Consider the following 18,504-nt stretch of genomic DNA (forward strand, 5'->3'; position numbering starts at 1 on the left):
GGAAAAACTAATCTAAGTTTAGAAAGCGAATTAAAGCTAAAATGTGAAGTAGAAAGAACTAGCTTAGTGAGAGTGCAGAACAGTAGAGTGTGAAGCGTGGAGCATGGAGCGAGAAGCGCGGAGCGGTGAGCGAGAAGCGCGGAGCGGTGGAAACTGATAGAAAAGAAAAAACTAAACTTAGAATTCGAAACATCAAACTAAACATCAAAGGTGTCCTAAAAACATAAACATCAAAGGTGTCCTAAAAACATAAACATCAAAGATGGACGACAAAATGGCGGCCGAAACAAGATGGCGGCAAATCAATAAAAAATCACCAAGACAAAAATATGTTAGAAAAACCCTACATAGAATAAACGTAGGACACAGAAACGGAAAGAAGACAAAGAAACGGACAGAAGACACAGAGACGGAAAGAAGACAAAGAAACGGAAAGAAGACACAGAGACGGAAAGAAGACAAAGAAACGGACAGAAGACACAGAGACGGAAAGAAGACACAGAAACGGACAGAAGACACAGAAACGGACAGAAGACACAGAAACGGACAGAAGACAAAGAAACGGACAGAAGACAAAGATTCAAAACGAAAATTACACGAATTCGGTAAATAAAAGAAACATAGTCAGAAATGGATACTCGCCTTTGACAGCATCAATAATCTAAAACAGACTCAAGGCGAGCAACTGAACCTGAACTACAAAATAACTTAAAACAAAACTGGAGGCTGGCAGAAAACACTGGGCCCCGGAACAGAGCAAAAAAATCTATCTATCCTAAAACATCTTGTTCCGTGAACGGCTTCCCAGTAAGTGACGACGAAAACAGGCTATCCGCCACAGAGGTGAACTAAAAATACTGCGCGTTACTACAATATTACTGTTGCAAAACATGCGTCCCGTGCTCTCCGGGGAAAAACTCCAAGGCTGTCCAGCGTGAGCCATACAGGCACATGAAATTAATATCAGAAAAACGCCGGCCACACTACCTTGTTTATAAATTAGTTCGTTACAATATTTAAACGTCATTAAAACAAAACAAAGTTCGTACGAGGACGCTCATACTTAAAAAAGAAAACTAGAGGATAAAGAGCAAGCTAGACCCGCACGCGAACCTACAGAGGTGGCTGCAAAATGGGAACAAATAGGGGCAAAAGTAAGATAAGATAATAAAAGTGGAAGAACAACAAGTCGCGTAAGGCGAAAATACAATATTTAGTCAAGTAGCTGCCATTTTTCAGCAAGACCGTATACTCGTAGCATCGTCAGTCCACCGCTCACGGCAAAGGCAGTGAAATTGACAAGAAGAGCGGGGTAGTAGTTGCGCTAAGAAGGATAGCACGCTTTTCTGTACCTCTCTTTGTTTTAACTTTCTGAGCGTGTTTTTAATCCAAACATATCATATCTATATGTTTTTGGAATCAGGAACCGACAAGGAATAAGATGAAAGTGTTTTTAAATTGATTTGGACAATTTAATTTTGATAATAATTTTTATATATTTAATTTTCAGAGCTTGTTTTTAATCCGAATATAACATATGTATATGTTTTTGGAATCAGCAAATGATGGAGAATAAGATAAACGTAAATTTGGATCGTTTTATAAATTTTTATTTTTTTTTACAATTTTCAGATTTTTAATGACCAAAGTCATTAATTAATTTTTAAGCCACCAAGCTGAAATGCAATACCGAACCCCGGGCTTCGTCGAAGATTACTTGACCAAAATTTGAACCAATTTGGTTGAAAAATGAGGGCGTGACAGTGCCGCCTCAACTTTCACGAAAAGCCGGATATGACGTCATCAAAGACATTTATCAAAAAAATGAAAAAAACGTTCGGGGATTTCATACCCAGGAACTCTCATGTCAAATTTCATAAAGATCGGTCCAGTAGTTTAGTCTGAATCGCTCTACACACACACACACACACACACACAGACACACACACACACACACACACACACACACACACACGCACATACACCACGACCCTCGTTTCGATTCCCCCTCGATGTTAAAATATTTAGTCAAAACTTGACTAAATATAAAAAGGGAAAGCCACCACCACGGAAAGTCGCATGCGAGTCAAGCTAGAAGCATGACTAAAAAACACAAGCAAAACAAAAAGAATCTAGATACACAGAAGGCTCCTTAGCAGGGGCATTCACATTCCCCCCTCGAAGACATCTTAGTCTTTACAAAAGTCGACATAAAAAATCAGCAAAAATCATCGAATACATGCGTGGTTCAAAAACAAAATCCGAAACATTACAGAATCCTTTTGGCATTATCCAAAACGTAGCTGTTCGAAACGCACTCTCATACGTGGTTCAAAATACAAAAAATCCGAAACGTTACAGAATCCTTTCGGCATTATCCAAAACGTAGCTGTTCGAAACGCACTCTCATGAGTCTCAATCTAAAAATCACACGTGTTCTTTCAACAAATGTAACATCATATTTCGTCAGTCCGTCACTGTCAACATATCGTGTCAACATTATTCTTACACCTTTACATAACCCGCAACTCAGTATGAAAGACTGTAGTCGCAACCTACAAAATACAAAGAAAAACATCTTCAGTCGTCTTAAACATAAGCACAGGCATCCGCACGCGGGAAGGACTAAACAAACCGATTCATTAAGCGCTTGCCTCTGTCAAGAGCTTTCGTTCCAAAATGCGGAACCAAAAACATATACAAATGGAGAGAAACCACAAAGTCACAAAAAATATTTGCATTAAGACGAAATTTTCTCCCCAAATCAAAACAGCGCCACCTGTCAAAAAGGCGAACGGATTACGTCAGACCAAAACATGCACAAACGGTCTGTCGAAACAGTAAAGTTCACTGGGAAAGTCATTGAGTGTCCGGGTCTGCCTTCACCAGCACGGTCAGCTTAGAGATGGGGCGCCAGTAGTAGAAAGTGGAATGGCTCGTCTTCGAGGTGACCTTGACAGTCTTCAGCTTGCAGGTTCGCACGAGTCCATCGTCGCTGGGGCGAACCTCCGTCACGAGTCCTAGAGGCCAATCTGCTCTGCATACGGCTTTGTCACGTAGCACGACGACATCTCCGACAGCAACGTTTCGTTGGGGAAGAAGCCACTTTCTTCTTCGTCGTGGTCGTCTTCGTTGTGGTCTTCTTTGTACTAGTCTTCTTTGTACTGGTCTTCTTCGTCGTGGTCTTCTTCGTCGTTGTCTTCTTCGTTGTGGTCTTCTTCGTACTGGTCTTCTTCGTAGTAGTCTTCTTCGTAGTGGTCTTCTCAAAATCCTTTCCATGGCATGGAGGGGGTCGGAGATGCTGGGTTCAGCGAGTGTCGTGCGATATACGGAAGCGACTGATTCACTTTCGTACTCGCTGAGACAATGTTCTGTTAAAGACACGTGCATCACGTCATGGACAGACTGTTTTGGCGACACTTGTCCCAGTATCGTCCAACCCAACGGTGTGAGAACGGCGTATGGGTCTCCCTTGATGACTCTCTCTGGCATGAATAGCTCTGCATGATCGTAGCCAATCAACAACCCGGGAGTGCAGCCTTCGAGCAACGGGGGAATCTCGCTGGCAATATGACTCAAATGCTTGATGTTACGAGCGGTCTCTGATGTTGGTATGTTCTCAGTGTCATTGGTGAGATGGTCCGTCGTGTAGAGCGTTTTCAGGTTGTGGGAAACATTGGAGTTGAGGGCCTTGACACACAATCCGGTCACTCTCTGACATTCGATATGAGTGTTCTGAGAAGTCATAGTGTTCAGCCTCAATGACGCTGGCTCAGAATGAGTGTTCAGCTTGTCACTCAAAGATTCAGTAACGAAGGAGATGCAAGACATGGTGTCAAGCAGCGCGTATGTCGTATGCTCTACCGTGGGATTCTCTTTCGTCGAAACTCTGACCGGAACAATCATGGTAGCTCTGACTGGTCTGTCTGACTTGTTGGTCGTCGCGAATGCTGATCCAGAGGCAGAAACACGGGCATCTTGACTGATACAGACAAACCTTGAAGAATCTGGCGGTCCCCGGGCATTCCGTTGCTGATTGGGCATCTTCTTCCTGTAGCTGGGCGCTCCATGCAGCATAGTGAGATGTGGGCCTTGGCACTTGTCGCATATCGCCCTGGTAGTGCAGTCTACACTTCTATGGTCAGTCTTTCTGGCACAGGAAAAGCACAAGGACGTTTCGTACATGAAGTGTTTCCTGTCCTCAACGGGAATCTCATCGAACCTCTGGCATCTGAGTAGAGGATGAGAAGAAGAGCTGGTCGGAAAACGAACGGTACAAAAGGGACAGACTTCGTCGCAGTTCGTACTCAGGACAGTTTTAGCGTGGTGCTGACATCTGTCACACTCTTGACATGCAGATGTAGTAGAACAATCCGTACTGTACGATGTTCTCTTGGGGACTGCTGAACTGGCGGTCTGTGAGGTGAAAGAGGCGGCAGATTTGCTTGAGGAGAAAAGGGGCTCGCAAAGGATGTCTGCCTCTGTCTTGATGAAAGCTGACAACTCCTCAAAGGTAGGGTAGCGTCTCTTCTCGTTCTTGGTCTTGTGTACTTTCCGCACCCAGTTTCTCACCAACCAATCTGGAAGCTTGCTCATGAGTGTCTTGTGATAGGCTTGGTCTTCCAGATTCTGTAGCTGGCCTATCACTCGGCTCGCCACAAGGCATTGTCCAAGAAAGTCCGAGAAGGCGCGGAGGGCTTGTCCATCTTTGGATTTGATTACCGGCCATGCATCTAGTTTCTCTCGGAAGGCTCTGGCAACGACGAAAGAACTGCCGAACCTTTCCTCCAACGTCTGAAGGGCCTGCTGATAGGCCTGGGCATCCCTGATCAGAAAGAGTCCCTTGACCGCATCCTTCGCCGGACCGTCCAAGTACTTCTCCAAGTAGAGGAGCTTTTCCTCTGCAGAAACGCCCTGCCGCTCAATCAAAAGAGTGAATGAGGACCTCCAGAGAGGGTACGTCAAAGGATCTCCTGAAAACGTAGTGGGCTCCTGCGTCGGTAACCTGTTGATCAGGAGAGCCTCAGCTAGAGTACGAGCTAGGGCAGAACCCTCGGAGAGCGCTGGTTGGCCTTGCATCTGAGGAAGGTATGCATCTTGCCCGTAGTAGTCTGAAGGGCTCGTGACCGGAGCCTCTTGAAAACCATGCTGTGTGTAGTCAGTGTCAGGAGCAAAGCTTGCAGCGTGGTCATATTGCTGTGTTTGCATGGGAGGATGCATGACAGAAGGCCCATATGCAAAGTTTGGCACATAGGTCGGAGACTCTCGGGAGGTCATGGCAGGAAAAGGACCAGGGAAAGGCCCGGGAAAAGGTCTCGCTGATGGATTGAGGGATTTGTGAGGGAAACGGGAAGGCGCGTAGATCTGGCGAGGACGATCTTCGTGGCTTGGAATCTCAGCTTTGACAAACTGAGGCCGAAAGGAGGTCGCGAATTGGCCTCCGACTCTTGTCGTCATCGTGGTGGCTGTAGTCATCGTCGTAGTGGTAGGAGCCGTGGCTGTGACCGCTGCTGGAAGTGGGTGAGAAGCGGAGACAGGTTGAGCAAGGGTCCTGGAGATGCCTCGAAGAGTGTCGCGGATATCCTCGGCGGCCGACTGGAGATGCGAAGGGGCATAAGCCCTGACCTCCGTGGGCTGCTGAAGTGGCGGGAGTCCAGGCTTGGCTGCCGCAGGCTGATGTTGCCCAGAGACGAGGGTGTTGGCTGCCGGCTGGTGACGCGGGCGGGCGTAGGTGTCGGCTGTCGCAGGCTTATATGTATCTTGTGTGTGCTGTGTGTGCCTATCATACCCTACCGCCACATCTCCTATGCTCTCTATGTGTGTACCTACATGCAGGGGGTTGTGAGTACCTAGGTACCTATCAATGGGGCTGTCACGAGGTAGTTGGGGCATGAATCTTTCTCTAGCCCTTTGCTGGTCTTCTATGTCAGTTTTAATGATCTTAAAAACTTCATGCTCTTCCTGCATCTTGCCTTCTCTCTCCACCCTCTCTAGTGCAGTCTTAACTTCCTTTTCTTTTTTCTTCAAAGCTAACCTTTCATCTTGAGCTTCTCTCTCTAAACGAGCACACTCTCTTTCCAACTCAACCTTCTTCTCAGCAGCCAAAGCTATGGTCCTAGAAGCCTTCTCTTCTAAAAGCAAAAGAGTCTCTTCTTGTCTGGCCCTTTCATCTGCGACCATTTGCTGGGACCTAAATCTCGCTGCGCTAACCGCCAAAGAAGCATCTAGAGAAACCTCTCTAGCACCTCCAGAAGCGACTGTGGAAGTCAAGTCCGAGCTGGAGGCGTACGGGTCTAACTTGGGAAAGAGACTGCGATATTGCTCTTTGAGCGTCTCCGTTTGCATGTGCATATCGCTCAAATCCTCTTCTATAGCTACATCACTTTCAGCCACTTGACAAAGCCTCGAGTTCGCTACATTCAGCTCGTTTAGGCGCTCACAGAGGGTTATTTTTTTAGCTTTAAGGACTCTCCTTTGGCCTGGTGTTTCCCTAAAGGCTGTGCACAACTCGCTGATCATAATCTTATGAGCTCGGCTCATGGCCCAGTACTTGTCTGACAGTTCCCTAACCTCAGCATTAAGTCTAGCCCTAACAATGGCGGGGCCTCTTTCTTCTCTACTTCGTTGAGCGAGATGCTCTGCACTTGCAGCCTGTTGGGAGGGCTCAGTTCCTAAACCTTCCTGTGTAGGAGAATGTTCAGCTTGAGAGGGAAAGTTATCTGAATTCAAAGTGTCTTGGGTCTGAGTGGGTTCAGCTAGAGACTCTCCCTGAGCGCCATCATGGTCGCCTTCATTCTTACGACTATCAGTGTCCGAAGCAAAATGTTCATCCCTTTCTAACTTCAAAGTGTAAGGGGATAGCTCGGCACTCTCATGAGAAGGTAATTTCTCATCCATACTTTAAGTCAAGTGAAAACGTAGAGGTTAACAAAGACTTGCGAAATATAGAGAAACAAAATTCAAAACGGCACACCTCGGGTCACTCACTAGAGGGGAAGAAAATACGAAATACGAAGTGTGCAATGCTATGGTCAACAAACCTAAAATAATGCCTAAGTTGCTCTGCTCTGGGCCCGACAAAAATAAATTAAAATATTGTTCGCTAGATACGAAACACAGTTCCTTTAAGACAAAAGGTTCATGATCTCTTCACAAGATTCGTAAGGATAAGAAGTTCAAAAGTCAGTGGCCCTAATCACAGGCCTACAAAAGTTCATAAAGTTCTTTGTCGAAAACAATCCAAAATGTTCCAAAAAATATCAAAGTTTCCACTGTGCTTGCCCTTGAGTAGCTGTAAGATTTTGTGATGGCTTATATAAATTCTGGAGGATGTAATTTTGGTGCTATAAAGAACCGACGCGCTCACAAAACAAAACGAACACTAGAATTGGAACATTAATTAAAGTTTATTGTGAATATGTCGATGTCATAGTAATTCGGAATCAGCTCATATCAATATATAAAAGGCTAAACATAAATCTATGGAGAGGCTAAGTAACCGTCGCATATATAGCCAACTTGGCTCCTGCGACGTACTATACCAGAACCAGAACCAGAACCTATATAGGAGCGTGGCGGAAAAACTAATCTAAGTTTAGAAAGCGAATTAAAGCTAAAATGTGAAGTAGAAAGAACTAGCTTAGTGAGAGTGCAGAACAGTAGAGTGTGGAGCATGGAGCGAGAAGCGCGGAGCGGTGAGCGAGAAGCGCGGAGCGGTGGAAACTGATAGAAAAGAAAAAACTAAACTTAGAATTCGAAACATCAAACTAAACATCAAAGGTGTCCTAAAAACATAAACATCAAAGGTGTCCTAAAAACATAAACATCAAAGATGGACGACAAAATGGCGGCCGAAACAAGATGGCGGCAAATCAATAAAAAAATCACCAAGACAAAAATATGTTAGAAAAACCCTACATAGAATAAACGTAGGACACAGAAACGGAAAGAAGACAAAGAAACGGACAGAAGACACAGAGACGGAAAGAAGACAAAGAAACGGAAAGAAGACACAGAGACGGAAAGAAGACAAAGAAACGGACAGAAGACACAGAGACGGAAAGAAGACACAGAAACGGACAGAAGACACAGAAACGGACAGAAGACACAGAAACGGACAGAAGACAAAGAAACGGACAGAAGACAAAGATTCAAAACGAAAATTACACGAATTCGGTAAATAAAAGAAACATAGTCAGAAATGGATACTCGCCTTTGACAGCATCAATAATCTAAAACAGACTCAAGGCGAGCAACTGAACCTGAACTACAAAATAACTTAAAACAAAACTGGAGGCTGGCAGAAAACACTGGGCCCCGGAACAGAGCAAAAAAATCTATCTATCCTAAAACATCTTGTTCCGTGAACGGCTTCCCAGTAAGTGACGACGAATACAGGCTATCCACCACAGAGGTGAACTAAAAATACTGCGCGTTACTACAATATTACTGTTGCAAAACATGCGTCCCGTGCTCTCCGGGGAAAAACTCCAAGGCTGTCCAGCGTGAGCCATACAGGCACATGAAATTAATATCAGAAAAACGCCGGCCACACTACCTTGTTTATAAATTAGTTCGTTACAATATTTAAACGTCATTAAAACAAAACAAAGTTCGTACGAGGACGCTCATACTTAAAAAAGAAAACTAGAGGATAAAGAGCAAGCTAGACCCGCACGCGAACCTACAGAGGTGGCTGCAAAATGGGAACAAATAGGGACAAAAGTGAAATAAGATAATAAAAGTGAAAGAACAAAAAGGGAAAGCCACCACCACGGAAAGTCGCATGCGAGTCAAGCTAAAAGCATGACTAAAAAACACAAGCAAAACAAAAAGAATCTAAATACACAGAAGGCTCCTTAGCAGGGGCATTCACACCTGCTATTCCGACTTGGTCGTGTGACAGACGTTTAGGTGATGTCTAACTCAGCCTGACGGCTTCGTTAGACAATCAACGTACTCTCGTGTGGAAGAAAACTCTGTCACACGACCAAGTCGGAATAGCAGGTAATGTCACACGACCAAGTCGGAATAGCAGGTAATGTCACACGACCAACTCGGAATAGCAGGTAATGTCACACGACCAAGTCGGAATAGCATTTATGTCTCACAGCTTCAACAGAGGAGAGAACAAACACGTTTTGCGAACTCACGCTTGACAGACCTAAACACAGGAGCAGCCATTGTGGAGAGATCTACTTTTTGACGGAAATGACCGAACAACTATGAATAACGTCTCGGTATATGTGAATGACGTCACAGTCATCGTCACAGTCTGTATCTTTTGAAGCATCGCATTCTTCATGACGTCTTTCTGTGTCTGCATGCGCGAAATGTTTGTTCTTTTCGGGATCTTTGTCAGATCTATGTTCACAACTCTGTCCTTCTAGATTCAGACTTACAGGCCTCGTGATCGAGCCACTTTCCAAGGGCAGCTAAATTCGCGTATGGAAACAGAACTGTTGTCTGTATTCTCAGCGTTGAAGAATTTGTAAAGAGAAGAAACGATAACAGCAGGAGAAATGAAAGTCGTGTGTGCATTTTGGGGCTTTTCGGAGGGACGATTTCGAATTTGAATCCGTTCTTGCCATGCTCCAAAGCGTGTAACATACAATCTTGCACACGTTTGCTTTAGTAGTGGCAAAGAAGGAAAGCGTGTGACGTTCTTATTTGTAATGTCGTGATTGTATGCGACAGTGTTATTTGTAATACCCCCCGCGGGTTAGGGAGAAGAATTTACCCGATGCTCCCCAGCATGTCGTAAGAGGCGACTAACGGATTCTGTTTCTCCTTTTACCCTTGTTAAGTGTTTCTTGTATAGAATATAGTCAATGTTTGTAAAGATTTTAGTCAAGCAGTATGTAAGAAATGTTAAGTCCTTTGTACTGGAAACTTGCATTCTCCCAGTAAGGTAATATATTGTACTACGTTGCAAGCCCCTGGAGCAATTTTTTGATTAGTGCTTTTGTGAACAAGAAACAATTAACAAATGGCTCTATCCCATCTCCCCCCCCATTTCCCCGTCGCGATATAACCTTCGTGGTTGAAAACGACGTTAAACACCAAATAAATAAAGAAAGAAAGAATGTTATTTGTAATGTCGTGATTGTATGCGACAGTGTTATTTGTAATGCCGTGATTGTATGCGACATTGTTATTTTTAATGTCGTGATTGTATGCGACAGTGCTATTTGTAATGTCGTGATTGTATGCGACAGTGCTATTTGTAATGTCGTGATTGTATGCGACAGTGTTATTTGTAATGTCGTGATTGTATGCGACATTGCTATTTGTAATGTCGTGATTGTATGCGACAGTGTTATTTGTAATGTCGTGATTGTATGCGACATTGTTATTTGTAATGTCGTGATTGTATGCGACAGTGTTATTTGTAATGTCGTGATTGTATGCGACATTGTTATTTGTAATGTCGTGATTGTATGCGACAGTGTTATTTGTAATGTCGTGATTGTATGCGACATTGCTATTTGTAATGTCGTGATTGTATGCGACATTGTTATTTGTAATGTCGTGATTGTATGCGACATTGTTATTTGTAATGTCGTGATTGTATGCGACATTGCTATTTGTAATGTCGTGATTGTATGCGACATTGCTATTTGTAATGTCGTGATTGTATGCGACATTGCTATTTGTAATGTCGTGATTGTATGCGACATTGTTATTTGTAATGTCGTGATTGTAAGCGACATTGATATTTGTAATGTCGTGATAGTATGCGACATTGTTATTTTTAATGTCGTGATAGTATGCGACATTGATATTTGTATTGTCGTGATTACAATGATGGAAATCCGCCAGGTGGGGGACGAAGGCGCGTGCAGCCTGGCCCTAGCCTTGACCTTTAATCGCGTGCTGCGCGTGCTCAACCTGTCGGCCAACAGCGTGGGGGACCGGGGGGCCGCCGGCCTGGCCAGCGCGTGCAGGTGGGTGCGCGTGACAGGGGACAGTCTGACGTCACGCAGACAGCGCATGCATCAGAACCTGGTTGATCAACCCCCCGATTTCCCAAAACGCACAAGGAAAGCCACCCGTACCCAAAAGCGTTCCATTATTCCCGAGAAAAGGCCCGTCAAGATCCAGCGGCCAGCTAGGCGCGTGAGTCGAATGGCCCCCAAAGACGGGCGAAGTTCCAAGGCCAAGGGCGTCTCCTCCAGCCATGCTATCTTCGATGACGCGGCGTGCCCCGAGCACCGTGGTCTGCGGAGGGTTAAACCGCCAGACACCGTGTGGTACATGCCGGGACGAAGGCCGGATTACTTCGCGGAGTCAGACATTGCTGTTGAAGGCTGCGGCCTTCACCCCCTGATGCAGCCCGGCTTCCTGCACGACGGTGACCTGTGGTTGCCTGGCAACCGGTCTCTCCTCAGCCTCAATCTGTCCAGGAACAAGGTCGGGAAGGTCGGCGTGCAGAGCTTGATGGAGGCACTGGAGGAACAGGTGACACTGGCTGTGTGTGTGCAGGGGGGGGGGGGAGGGGGAAGGTCGGCGTGCAGAGCTTGACGGAGGCACTGGAGGAACAGGTGACACTGGCTCTGTGTGTGCAGGGGGGGGGGAGGGGGAAGGTCGGCGTGCAGAGCTTGACGGAGGCACTGGAGGAACAGGTGACACTGGCTGTGTGTGTGCAGGGGGGGGGGGGGGAAGGTCGGCGTGCAGAGCTTGACGGAGGCACTGGAGGAACAGGTGACACTGGCTGTGTGTGTGCAGGGGGGGGGGGGAGGGGGAAGGTCGGCGTGCAGAGCTTGACGGAGGCACTGGAGGAACAGGTGACACTGGCTGTGTGTGTGCAGGGGGGGGGGGGGGGAGGGGGAAGGTCGGCGTGCAGAGCTTGACGGAGGCACTGGAGGAACAGGTGACACTGGCTGTGTGTGTGCAGGGGGGGGGGGGGGGGAGGTCGGGAAGGTCGGCGTGCAGAGCTTGACGGAGGCACTGGAGGAACAGGTGACACTGGCTGTGTGTGTGCAGGGGGGAGGGGGGGGGGGTGTAGGTGGAACTCGTTTGTTTGGGGTGATGGGTATGGTGTGTGCGTAATTTCTTTCTATATATAAATGGGTCATTCCATAAAGCTGTGTACCAAAAGTGTGGCATGCATCGTGAAAATTGAAAGTGTCTGAATAGGTTGTTTGTATGGTTTATGTGAAAGATATAGACATATGCCACGGTGCCATGCTAAATAAAAGATAAGTTTATGTTTTTTGGGTACGAGGCGTGGTCGGAAAGTTGTGAGCATGACACATGTGTAACGTAACATGGGATCCCAACACACAAGACAGATAACAAAAAGACATAGTATTTAGTAACAAGCTTTATTTGCATCACATTTAGAGCTCATTCCAAGGGGGTAGAGGGTGCTATACGCTATAGTGAAATGAATTTGATATCTGATGAACCTCGGTTCGCCCTGTCAAAAAATCTTCCGGACGTATGAGCTAAGTATCACCAGGTAGGGAATACTTCTTTTTATTCCGACCAGCAAACAAATCAGCTTCACAAACTCTTTTTTGCAACAGAATTAGATCTGATTATTTTTTTCGTTTTGAGAAAGAAAAAAACTAGTTCAGTGTGTTCCAATTTTGATGAAAGCTCCAACGGTTTTTATGCTAAACTCTTACAACTGGCAAACTACTAGACTGCAGACAATAGCCTAAGACTTGTCAAAGAGACGCCGAGCACGTTTTTCACACACTGTCACGTTTCAGTATATCACTTAAGGTGATTATGAAACGGTTAGTTACTTCTAACTAACTAACCACACCACGATCCACTCTCGCAGTCATACAATTTAATAGAAACAACAAAAGTATAAGTTTCAGACGCCTGTTTATGTAACAACTCGCCACCTCCCTCGAGACTTCACTCCCAAAATGTTCTTTTACGTTCAAAACGTAAATAACACGGTCACTGACAAAATGCCAGTTAGAATATAGAAAATTATAGTAACACGCTGATCCCGTGTAAAGTTAGGAAGATATAGCTGATCTGCCTAAAGTGCTGGTTAATGCAGGTGTCACACACCCCACGTTGTCTCCACTCGAATATAATCACAAATATAAAAGATGACAACGGTGGTCAACGGGGTGCAAAGACATGGTGCACTTAGCTTTGTTTTGCCACTGGGTGGACGGCCTGTAATTTGTTCATAGTCTCCACAACTGCTCCGTAGAATGTAGTGCCGGCTGGCGTTGTTACGAAGCAGGGAAAAGTGGAGACATCAGGCGCCGCACCCAGTCGCTGGTTAGCTGGTTAGCCGGTTTTCTGGTTAGCCGGTTAGCTGGTTACATCAGATGATCCCGGTTACAGCGTCTGCAGCTAACAGTGTCCCGCAGATAGGCAGCCAAACAGAAGATAGAAAGGCTGCAACAGAAAGCACCGGTGCACTAAACATGCCAGCTACCCAACAACCTCCACCTTTAAACATGTCATCTTTACATATCTCATCGAGCACGTGGGCCTGCACAAACGGACTTTTTACAACAACAAATCAGCCATTTTCCGTCCTTCTCTCCATATCTTCAAAAACCATATACAGATTAGTATTTTAGCGTCACAAAGAGCAAATTATGCGCTAACCTGGAAAGAACAACAGAGAGTATTTCATTCCACAAACACAGACTCGTCAACAGCGTTAAAGAATGATTTATTACCTCAAAAAGCCTATGAATGTAGCACTCTCATGGAAGCAAAAACCGCTTCCTCCCTGGAATGGCCTCTGTTCGTCAACAGTGACACACCATCCAACCTCTTGCCAAATACTTTATGCGGTGAAGAACCATCCCCGCACGGCGAAGAGAAATTGACGACTCGTCCTCAGCAAACATGTAACAGCGAAAAGGTGGTATCTCGTTAAAGTTCCATTAGAGCCCTAACTGTGCTAGCAGAACGGCACGTAGATAGAAGTGAAATATCTAGTCGTGATGAAAACCATCATACTCTAAGGACGCAGACACCGACCCTTCTCCTCTTGCCGCTGATTGTCAAGTGTGTAGTTAACATGTCCCAGACAGACAACCTTGACGAAAACACGTGACTAACCTTGTCACATATCAAGTTCAGCTATCGACAATTCTGCCTCGACAGCAGAAATCACCCCGTGAAATCCGAGCGACACAATATCCGTGTTTGTCCTGCGCTGTCAGCAAAACTCTGCCGTAGCCCAGTCTCACGCACAGACGCTTTCTGTCGTAATTGACCAAGAGAAGGCACCCCACCGAGTGACACTTTCTTGATCCATGTCACTAGATCGTGACACACACAAATATCATTGAAATGTCAAATTTGTTTAAAATATGTTAACTTTAAGTGCGATGAGTCGTGAACATTTTCCGACGTAATATTCGTCCCTCGTTGGTAACGACACATAAAACGCTCCACGCCTGCTGCGTTCCAAAACTGAATAAAAATGTTTTTTTATGGAAGTACCTTTCAGCGATGTTGTAGAACGTCGGATGCGAAAGAAACAAAAAAATCTGATGCGTGCGTAAGTAACAAATTTCAATTTTTACAATCCATCGTAACCAGAACAATCGGAAACGAAGCTTAGTGGCGTCACGCGAAAGGCAAAATCACAGTCAAATCGTATCGATTTGACACGGCGCACATTTGAACACGTTCACAACACATCAGTAATGGCTGGTAACACACACAATTTCATATTCCAGTGTACTGAAGTTATAGGCATGCTCGCGTAGTTCGTGTTATTTTTGGAAACCAATGTTACGTCGGAAAACCGTTATTTTTGACCGATCTAAATGAACACTTCAAACAATTTGTGGGGCAAACAGCTAAGTGCATATGCAACACTAGTACAAAACAACAATATAAGATGTTTGATGGGTTGTTGACAGACCAGCTTTTTTGTCGGTCCGAGGGGGAGCATATCGTCTTTTGTTTCATGTTTATTGACCAAGGCCGAAGGCCGCGGTCAATAGATATGAAGCAAAAGTCGATATGCCCCCCGAGGTCTGTCAACAAACCACCAAACATCGTTTTTGTCATTTTGGTTGTGAGAAAATAAGTGCACAATCAACCCAGGGAGCCATGCTTTGAAACACGGGTTCCGTGCTGATAACCACACGAGTCCCGGTTTGGTAACCACTGGCAATCAAAGCTGGCGTGTGAAAGCAACTTTCTCTGTTTTTGAGTTCATTAAATGTTGGGATGAATATGTCAGGGTTGAGGATGCACAGTTCTGTAGGTTCATCTCGGTATTCCACCTCCTCGGCTTTCTGTTGTAAATATTAAGCTGAGTGATCGAATGTGGAAGCTACGTTTGGTCAAAGGTCACATAAGATTTGCGTCGTGCAGCGAAGGAAAGAATCGCGATCTTGTTTCCGACTCAGTACCTCTTTGTTTTTCATTAGACCCAGGGGCGGAGCAGATAAGCCCGAGGGGGGGGGGGGGGGGGGGGTTACAACCTGGGGTCCAGGGGTCGGTAGAGGTGGGGTACCGGGGGTCTGGGGGGACAAAGCCCCCCTGAAGCTGAAGAGTTTTAGCTATCTTATAAACAATGTGTGGCTTATCCTTGATTTTAAACATGATCAACTGATGTCAGCAGCCACTCATTATTTTACAGACAGAAACAACAACATTCATACACTTTTTACATTTAGTCAAGTTTTGACTAAATGTTTTAACATAGAGGAGGGAATCGAGACGAGGGTCGTGGTGTATGTGTGTCTGTATGTCTGTCTGTCTGTCTGTCTGTCTGTGTGTGTGTGTGTAGAGCGATTCAGACTAAACTACTGGGCCGATCTTTATGAAATTTGACATGAGAGTTCCTGGGTATGATATCCCCGGACTTTTTTTCTTTTTTTTGATAAATACCTTTGATGACGTCATATCCGGCTTTTTGTAAAAGTTGAGGCGGCACTGTCACACTCATTTTTCCATTAAATTGATTGAAATTTTGGCAAAGCAATCTTCGACAAAGCCCGGGGTTTGGTATTGCATTTCAGCTTGGTGGCTTAAAAACTAATGAGTGAGTTTGGTCATTAAAAATCGGAAACTTGTAATTAAAATTATTTTTTTATTAAACGATCCAAAAACAATTTCATCGTATTCTTCGTCATTTTCTGATTCCAAAAACATATACATATGTTATATTTGGATTAAAAACAAGCTCTGAAAATTAAAAATATAAAAATTATGATCAAAATTAAATGTCCGAAATCGTTTTAAAAACTATTTCATCTTATTCCTTGTCGGTTCCTGATTCCCAAAACATATAGATATGATATGTTTGGATTAAAAACACGCTCAGAAAGTTAAAACGAAGAGAGGTACAGTAAAGCGTGCTATGAAGCACAGCGCAATCGCTACCGCGCCAAACAGGCTCGTCACTTTCACTGCCTTTTGCACTAGCGGCGGACTACGTTCACTTTCATTCTGTCAGTTCCACAGCTTGACTAAATGTAGTAATTTCGCCTTACGTGACTTGTTTTTCTTTTTTTTCTTCTAAACAGCCCAGGGGGGGGGGGGGGGGGGGGGTCCGGAACCCCTGTAACCACCCCCCTAATCCGCCCCTGAGACTTGTCATTCTGCTTGCTCGGCTTTGTTAGATGTTTGCATATCTTGTTGCTATTTTCTTTGCTTTTATTATTGTTTCTTATCTGTGCTTCGTTTATCGATACAACGTCTTGTGCACGGCTCAAAATGTGTGTGTCAGGGGTCGTTTTACTTGAACTTGACGTTCGTGTTTCTCCGAACGTCTGTGTATTGAAACACAGATACACGCACTCCATGACTCTGTAAGAAGACAAAACATATCGCTAGGTTTCATTTGTTTTTGATGAATGTATGACCTTTCATGAAGTAGTTTTGTTTTTTGTTTACTTTTGCCAGTTTGCCAGTTCGTCTTTGGAACTTTGCAATTGCAGAGTCGTGTCGTCTGTTTAGGTCTAGGGAAACACCAATGAAAAGAGCCGAAGAATCCCCGAGCGTTTCTATTGGGTTTGCTTTTGATTATCCATGTATAACCTGCTTCCTGCAACTATGGTAACCGGGGATTTATTGCCTGGGGAACATGAGATTTATTTCCCAGGTGCTTGTGAATGAAAACTCTTGAAAATGATGACAAAGATGTATGTCTGTGGTTTCATGCTCGCATTTCATTGGTAGCCACACGGATAAAACAAAACAAACACTAAGTAAGTCACAGTTCTGGCGACCATTTTTGACGCCATTTTCGATGTTTTCTTTCATGAAAAACACAAACCAACCAGACGATCTCCTTGATTTTATTATCATTATCTCTTTGATCAATTTGCAGTCAGCTGATATACTTATAACAGTTGAGAAGCAAGGGTAACATTCCGCAATCTATCTCTAAAGTCGCGACCCTCTAGTGGTACACAGCTTTGTAGAACGACCCATATATAAATATATATCGCTCTCTCTTTCTCTTTAACTCCCTCTCTCTCTCTCCTACTCCCCTTCTCCCCCCTCTCTCTCTCTCCCTCCCTCTCTCTTCCTCTCTCTCTCTCTCTGTCTCTCTCCCTCTCTCTCTCTCTCTCCCTCTCTCTCTCCCTCCCCTCTCTCTCTCTCTCTTCCTCTCTCTCTCTGTCTCTCTCTCTCTCCCTCCCTCTCTCTCTCCCTCTTCCTCTCTCTCTCTCTCTCTCTTCCCCTCTCTCTCTGTCTCTCTCTCTCTCCCTCCCTCTCTCTCTCTCTCTCTTTTTATCATTGTGTGTCTGTTCGTCCCAAGGACAGATTGTAAGAAAAGGCGTAACCTTAAATCTTAATCCTTGTTAAATAAAGTTCAATTCAATCATCTCTCTCTCTCTCTTTCTCTCTCTCTCTTCCACTCTCTCTCTCTCTCTCTCTCTCTCTCTCTCTCTCTCTCTCTCTCTCTCTCTCTCTCCTCTCTTTCTCTACCTGTATGTGCTTCCACCCAACACTCCCTTGACGCACCAGCCAATCAGGTGTAGCTGATTACCTGTAGCACTGTGGAGCCCCGTCACCTTCACAAATGGGAGAAAACCAGGTCGTAACAGAGAGGGAATCTTGAAATACATGTGTTTTTACAGAGGCTCAGAAATATCAGAGAAAGCAAGGTCTTACAAGGGGGAAGTCTTACATTGGGGGTCTTACAAGGGGGAAGTCTTACATTCGGGGTCTTACAAGGGGGAAGTCTTACATTGGGGGTCTTACAAGGGGGAAGTCTTACATTCGGGGTCTTACAAGGGGGAAGTCTTACATTGGGTGTCATACAAGGGGGAAGTCTTACATTGGGGGTCTTACAAGGGGGAAGTCTTACATTCGGGGTCTTACAAGGGGGAAGTCTTACATTGGGTGTCATACAAGGGGGAAGTCTTACATTGGGGGTATTACAAGGGGGGAAGTCTTACATTGGGGGTCTTACAAGGGGGAAGTCTTACATTCGGGGTCTTACAAGGGGGAAGTCTTACATTGGGTGTCATACAAGGGGGAAGTCTTACATTGGGGGTATTACAAGGGGGGAAGTCTTACATTGGGGGTCTTACAAGGGGG

General features: G+C 45.0%; 1 protein-coding gene across 1 annotated transcript in view; it reads left to right on the plus strand.

Moving 5' to 3' along the window:
* Nucleotides 1-18,504, plus strand: part of LOC138974287 (leucine-rich repeat-containing protein 71-like) — a 40,640-nt gene that overhangs the window by 16,110 nt on the left and 6,026 nt on the right. Inside the window, exon 6 of the mRNA XM_070347006.1 lies at nucleotides 10,822-11,460. Coding sequence (XP_070203107.1) covers nucleotides 10,822-11,460 — 639 coding nt within the window. The remainder of the gene's footprint in view (nucleotides 1-10,821; nucleotides 11,461-18,504) is intronic.

Source organism: Littorina saxatilis, linkage group LG8 (genome assembly GCF_037325665.1).
Source record: "Littorina saxatilis isolate snail1 linkage group LG8, US_GU_Lsax_2.0, whole genome shotgun sequence".
Lineage (NCBI taxonomy): Eukaryota > Metazoa > Mollusca > Gastropoda > Littorinimorpha > Littorinidae > Littorina > Littorina saxatilis.